Raw genomic sequence first — 7,302 nt, 5'->3', positions numbered from 1 at the left:
CTGTTGACCATTTCAGTTTCAGATACAACTTAAGAATTGTTTATTGAAAGGTTTTCTGTCACCAAAATTATCAAAAAATGAATAATTGAATTCTGAAAGACCTGTAATTAAGTTTTCATGGCAAAACAGTCATTTGAAAATTCCATTATTCAACCTAAAATTGAAACAAAATAAAAATTCTATTGATTTATAGCAATTAATTATAGCAATCCACATTCTCTTGGATCTTGTACTGTTAAGTACTAGTCTGTAATAGAAACAAAAAGAAACTGCTTTCAAAATAATTTTCTAGGCTGATACTCACTGATTCGCCCTTTTGAAAAGTAGTATATGTTGCGTATACTTTAAAAACATGGATTCTGGAACTGGATTCATAGGCAGTGCCTATGTTTTACTATTTCCGTACTCTAAAGAGCAGAACACTGAGCAGTATGGAGATTTCTCAAAAAATAAGAAAAACAGAACTACCATATGATCCAGCAATTACCCTCCTCGATATTTAACCAAAGAAAAGAAAAACATGAAATAGAAAAGATATATGCATCCTTATGTTCATTGTAGCATTATTTACAAACGCCAAGAAATGAAAGTAACCCAAGTGCCCATCAATAGATGAATGGACAAAGAAGATGTAGTATATATATGTAATGAATTATTACCCATAAAAAAGAATGAAATCTTGCCATTTGTGACAACATGGTTGGATGTAGAGGGTATTATGCTAGGTGAAATAAGTCAGACAGAGAAAGACAATTACTGTATGATTTCATTTATATGCGAAATATAAAGAATACAACAAACCAGTGAACATAACAAAAAGGAAACAGACTCACAGATATAGAGAACTAGTGATTACCAGTGGGAAGAGGGAAGAAGGGTCGGGCAAGATAGGGGTAGGGGACTAAGAGTTACAAACTACTATGCATAAAATAAGCTACAAGGATATACTGTACAACACAGGGAATACAGCCAATATTTTATAAATGTAAATGTAATATAATCTTTAAAAATTGTGAATCACTATGTTGTACACCTGAAACATAATATTGTACAACTATACCTCAATTTTTAAAAAGAATCACATGACTGTTAAACGACAAAGGCAAGGGTCAGGTTTAGATTCATCTGACTCTAAAGCCAGCTTACAATGCTATGTGTACAACTACTTCAAGCTAAGGAATATTGGCAGATTTGTGTTCAATCCAAAAAAGAAATCTAATTGAAGCATCTTAAGTTTTCAAGTTATACAAGGACTTAAATCATTCAGTGCTATTTGAAAACTGAAATATCCAAGAAGTCATCAGAAAAAGTAACAAAAAAAAAAACATTTCCCCCTTGACCCATAGGTGTTCCCAACCACTGTGCTTATAATATGACTCTCATCTAAAGAATAGAAATCCTAATTCACTGCCCCTCCCACTCTAGTTTCTTTATTCATTTTTGGTTTGTTTTGTTTTTTAAACAAGCCTTTTTATTTCCTGGTGCTTTTCATTTCAGTTCCTCATCCTTCCACAGAGCGCTTTTCTGTAAATAGATCCCAGAACTGGAAAATATCTAATACTATTTGATGATGATGACAATGAAGACAAAGAATGATCACCATGATGAGGATGATTACTACACAAACAATCTAAAAGAATTGCTCAATTCAATGAGTATTTAACCTTAGCTGTCTTAGAAAGTATGATAAATGTTCAGCATAATCCCCATTGCTACTTAACAATTAAAGAACTCTTTAGAGTAAGATAAAGAAGTTCATCAAAATATTTTAGTAATAATATATATATATTTTAGTAATATATTTTTGCAAATATTTGGGTCTAGAGTCAAATTTCTGAGTTAAGCAGATAAATAAATACTCTCCTTACATTTCCAATAGGTTTATTGTAACATGCGAAAAAATGGTGCTCACTCTGAATGTTATTCTGTTCCTAACTTTGCATCTCTTGCCTGGAATGAAAAGCTCAATGGTAAATTTGATTAACAATGGATATGATGGCACTGTCATTGCAATTAACCCCAGTGTGCCAGAAGATGAAAAACTCATTCAAAACATAAAGGTAAGTGAAAAATTGATTATCCATTTATATTTATTTCATTGAGTATTTTCAACTCATGTTACCTAGGCACATACACACATGCACACAGTTATAACTTTCCAAAATTGCTTAGACAGTATTCGTCATTTACATAACATGTATCTAAACTATCAAGATTAATACCTGCTTAGTTTAAATATTATATAGTATATATTAATAGCATTAGTCATTCTCCAAATGAATTATTAAAAGGCCAAACTACTAATATTTGTTCAACTCATTAAGCTAAAAGAAAGACCTTCGAGCTACTGGAGAATTATTTTCAAATTTTATCTTTATGAAGTTACTTTTATAATGTTTCAATAACTAACCTCCATTTAAGCCCTAGAGGTTCATTATCATACATTTTTTTCAGTTGTTCATATTGTTCAACTCTAAAAATTTTGAAATTCTTAGGTATCTGATCTTAAAGAAAATATTACTTATTTTTGAAGTTGACTTCCTAATTTTATCTGGGTTAGTCATTATAATAAAATATTCTATATATAGCACTCTAATATATACTGTTTTCTTTGATCCTCTCAATATCCCTATGAGGTGGTCAAGAATAGAGATTATTAATTACCCTTGTTGTATAAATTGAGAGAAGTGATTTGTACAGTCATACGATAAGTAGCAAAAGGAATTTGAAGCCAATGACCTACATATTTTTAGAAAATCACTGCTTGGTAAAACTTTGCCTTTTATGAACACATTCTTTATGAGAAGATAACTCAAAATAAATCTAGCAAAATGTTTTTTTCAATTAACAACAGTATAAAATCTACCAAACTTTAAACTCCCAACCCCATTTTAAGCACCTCTGTTCAATTCAATAAGCAACTTGCCAACTGACTGCCAGTCTTAATCACCTTTATATCTCACCTAGCACCCTCACTCCCTGCTCCAACCCATAATGCTGAATGCAGGTCTGGATAAGTGAAAAATAAAGAATTGATTTCTAAGTATATAAAAATGAGAGTTTACAGGCATCTGTTGCCTTGAATGAAAAGCTCAGTGGTAAATTTGATTTACCAGACTAGAAAAATATAGTAAAATGTAACCTATTTTTCAGTTAGTCTTTGCCAAAATATTTGGGGAGAGGGGCTTAAATTAACTTTTTTTTTTTTAAAGATGATGTTGGGGGTAGGAGTTTATTTATTTATTTATTTATTTATTTTTGCATGTTGCATCTTCATTTCTGTGCGAGGGCTTTCTCTAGTTGTGGCAAGCAGGGGCCACTCTTCATCGCAGTGCACGGGCCTCTCACTGTCACGGCCTCTCTTGTTGCGGAGCACAGGCTCCAGACGCGCAGGCTCAGTAGTTGTGGCTCACGGGCCTAGTTGCTCCGTGGCATGTGGGATCCTCCCAGACCAGGGCTCGAACCCGTGGCCCCTGCATTAGCAGGCAGATTCTCAGCCACTGCACCACCAGGGAAGCCCCTAGCTTCTTCTTGTTTGTACATTTTCATTTCATTGTGAAATTGTTACTACAAGGTATTTTTAATTTTTTCAGGAAATGGTAACTGAAGCTTCTACTTACCTGTTTCATGCCACCAAACAAAGAGTTTATTTCAGGAATGTAAGCATTTTAATTCCAATGACCTGGAAGTCAAAATCTGAGTACTTAATGCCAAAACAAGAAGCACATGACCAGGTAGGGTATTATATCTAGCTCCTAAACTGTTTCTTTCTCCCTGTGATTTAAAAAAATTAATACTCAATTTATTTTAGTAATTACTGATGACTACTTTAGTATTTAAATTAGTAATATTATGGGTCTTAATTTAGATGAAAAATTCCTTGTTTCTATTGCTCTTGGGATCTGTTTTGGCTTGTCTGTTCTGCTTTTTAGGCAGATGTCATAGTTGCTAATTCTTACCTAAAATATGGAGATGATCCCCATACACTTCAACATGGAAAATGTGGAGAAAAAGGACAATATATACATTTTACTCCAAACTTCTTGTTGACTAATAATTTGCCTATCTATGGGTCCTGAGATAGGGATATCTATTTTATACTTCTATTTTTATTTCCACTGGAAACAAATATAACATTGTGATTAATGGTATTTTAAAAAAAATTTTAAAGGAAAAAATAGTTGTTAATACCTTTGGAAATTTACTAGTTATGTTCAACCTAATTATATTTCTTTTTGTGTGTGTTTAATAATAAAATTAACCATTTATTGATACTAACCCATTTTAACTTCTTTGGCCTTATGAAAGTTGTCAATTTCTAGATTTCCTTGACTCAGGTTGAGGATATGGGGAAGGGAGACTTAAAATATAAGGAAAATAGTTAAATACAGGTTTCCCCCAAAAGAAGCATTTCCAAAAGAAGCTATCCAAAGAATAGCATCCAAAAGAAGCATTTCTATCCAAAAGAAGCATTTCTATGAAACCTTTCATAAGTCAAGATTGTATACAGCAAAGAAGCAATTACCTTAGGACACATCGTGTTAACAGATGAACAAAATATGTCGAGATAAAGCACAGATGCTCACAGACACAGTTCAAATCTATGGGGTTTGAGGGTGAGATGCTGAGTGCGATTCCCAGGGAAGGAGCTTGGCGGTGCCATTTTTCCTGCTCTGGGTGTGTGCTGTTTGTAAAACAGCTGGCTGCGAAACAAATGCTGATTGCTATTTTTACGTTTCGCTTTTTTTTTATAAAAGCAAAAGTCCTCTTCGAACTTCTTTCTGTTAGCAAAAACAGGTACTAAGGTCTTTCGTAAAAGTGAAGTGGTGTAACGTGAACTTTCAAAAAGCCGGGATACATGTATTGTAAACATAAATTTATAAGTGGCAATATTCTCTCATATGCAGAGTATTTGTCCATGAGTGGGCCCATCTCCGATGGGGAATATTTGATGAGTATAATGTGGACCAGACATTCTATATTTCCAGAAGAAACACTATTGAAGCAACAAGGTATCATTCTATTGAACAAATCTGTTTTCAAAACCTTTCACTTATGACTTTTTAATTTTCTGTACTAGGCAAACAAAGGCTACCTCAGTGGTTGAATGCTCAGAGTTAACTGCAATATCCAACCTGCCCCACTATATATCTGTCCAACAATTTCTGGTATTACACCTTGGAATCAAGATCAATCAAAATTTGGGAAAATTTTCAGTATTCATGGGAGTTGTACTAAAAATATGTTATTGTCAGAGGAAAGAGAAAGAAAAACGTTGTACCCTAAAACTTAAGATACCTGAGAGTTAGAGTTCAAGTTCCTACCCAATCTTTTATTCCGTTTGATTCATAACCTTTTAAGGTGAATCTGTTTCATTGAAATCAATTAAACTGTTAGAGCCTCATATTAAATATATTTATTTTTCATTTAATCTTGAGCTTAAGAAGTACTTTTCATAAGGATAAGTGAGAAAATTGATTTTTTAAGAAGTATAATTCTGGGTAGATTTAGACAGGTCCTATTTATGAATAGATGAGATATTTAAATTAAAAATGTCAAGCAGGTGGAGTAGTTAATGAGTATTAAAGAACAACAGAAATCAGTGTAATAGAAAATAAGTCTTTAGGATAAAAAACATATTAGAGAAAAGAGGTGTGGTACAAAAATGCCTTTGTGTTGTTTGCTTTATCTCTCTTAAGCTGCCTAGAATCTTTCCCACAGAGGAGGCTTTCAACCCAGGACACTCATTACTGTCACCTCCTCCCATGTAACTCCTCCCAGCACCGACTCCCTTATTCAAACAATGCTTGTTCATCCTTCAAGACTCAGTTTAAATGCTTCTTCCCTAAGTGTCTTTCCTCTCCCTCCATTTGGGGTTAGACATCCTTGACACTGTTCCCAAAGCAATGTGCGTGGGCTTCTCTCACACTGGGCAGTAATTGTCTGTGTTTTAAGATCCTTGAGGGCTGATTTTTTTTTTTTTTAATCCCTTAGCCTTGGACATGGTACAAAGTAAAAGCTAAACAAAGAATGTATCAAACAACCAATTTTTAATAAATTAATGAAAAATAAATGAGTTTCCTTATCAGTCATAAAAAGAGATATATTAGTAAAAACAAGTATCTAAAATAACATTTATTGAGCTCCTACTGTGTGCCAGGCACTTTGTTGGAGGCAGTGTAAGTTTAGTTTTCAGGCTTTTACTCTAGAGCTAACCCTCTTGGAAAACATGACTAACCATCTCCTTTAATCCTTGCAATACAAATAAATTTATTTAAATAGATTAATGTTTTGAAGTTTAATATTAACACAGAATGGGAATAAATCCTGCAGATAAACAAGAACTCTTTTTATCTTTTACCCATACCCCACCCCACCTCATTCTCTGCCAGGGCCTTGACAATTATAAAGACCAAAAGGTTTGAATGCACAAGCATTTCCATGCAGGGTTTATTTTCATTTCTTCTTTCAGTCTAGCTCAGTGATTTTCAAATGTAAATTGTAAAATGCTGTAAACACAAAAACCACACATGGTTTTGTATGTATGGTATACATGCATATATGTATACATCTATATAGCAATATGTATACGTGTGTATATATATATGTATATGTGTACCATACATAAGAAATTTAAGAGGGTTTTAAGCATAATGTTGACTCTCCCCTCCCTGCTGGGAAGCAACTCCTCTGTATCTCTTAACTCAATTTTCACAACATCCTTGTGAATTAGGAATTATCATCTTAAACTCAAGGTCACAAGGATAATAGATATATTAATCATATTAATGAGCAGTAAACATTAAGAAATATGAATTAACATCATTGTTCTTGTTGAAATCATGGTAAATAGGGGGAAGACACTGCCTACTTTTGTCAAAATGGAATGTTGGTACATGGTCTAGAGCAATTATCACTGAGGGAATGATTTTAGGATGTTAGTCTTTATTCATAATTTCTCTGGCCTTCATGTACAAATATAATCTAATTCTTTCATCACAGATGTTCAACTCATATTACTGGTATAAACGTGGTTTTCAAGAAATGCCAGGGAGGCAGCTGCATAACAAGGCCATGCAGACGTGACTCATAGACAAGGCTGTATGAAGCAAAATGTATATTCATCCCAGAAAAATCCCAGACTGCAAGGGAGTCCATTATGTTTATGCAAAGTCTCCATTCTGTAAGTACCTTCTTTTCCTAGTCTCACAAAGGAACCCTTTAGGAAAAATTAATTAGGGAAGCTGGATTTTCTACTATGAAATTATATATACCAATAGAAATAAGGGAAATTACTAAGAC

General features: G+C 33.4%; 1 protein-coding gene across 1 annotated transcript in view; it reads left to right on the top strand.

Annotated features, from left to right (window-relative positions):
* The first annotated feature begins 1,901 nt into the window (after nucleotides 1-1,901).
* Nucleotides 1,902-7,302, top strand: part of LOC115858360 (calcium-activated chloride channel regulator 1-like) — a 73,874-nt gene continuing 68,473 nt past the window's right edge. The window contains 5 exon segments of the mRNA XM_030866166.2: nucleotides 1,902-2,060; nucleotides 3,594-3,734; nucleotides 3,933-4,080; nucleotides 4,904-5,012; nucleotides 7,003-7,183. Of these exon segments, the coding sequence (XP_030722026.2) occupies nucleotides 1,902-2,060; nucleotides 3,594-3,734; nucleotides 3,933-4,080; nucleotides 4,904-5,012; nucleotides 7,003-7,183 (738 nt within the window).

The sequence above is a fragment of the Globicephala melas genome, chromosome 1 (assembly GCF_963455315.2).
Source record: "Globicephala melas chromosome 1, mGloMel1.2, whole genome shotgun sequence".
In the NCBI taxonomy this organism is placed as follows: Eukaryota; Metazoa; Chordata; class Mammalia; order Artiodactyla; family Delphinidae; genus Globicephala; species Globicephala melas.
The sequence above is the reverse complement of the archived record's forward strand: the minus strand, read 5'-3'. Positions and strand labels throughout refer to the sequence as shown.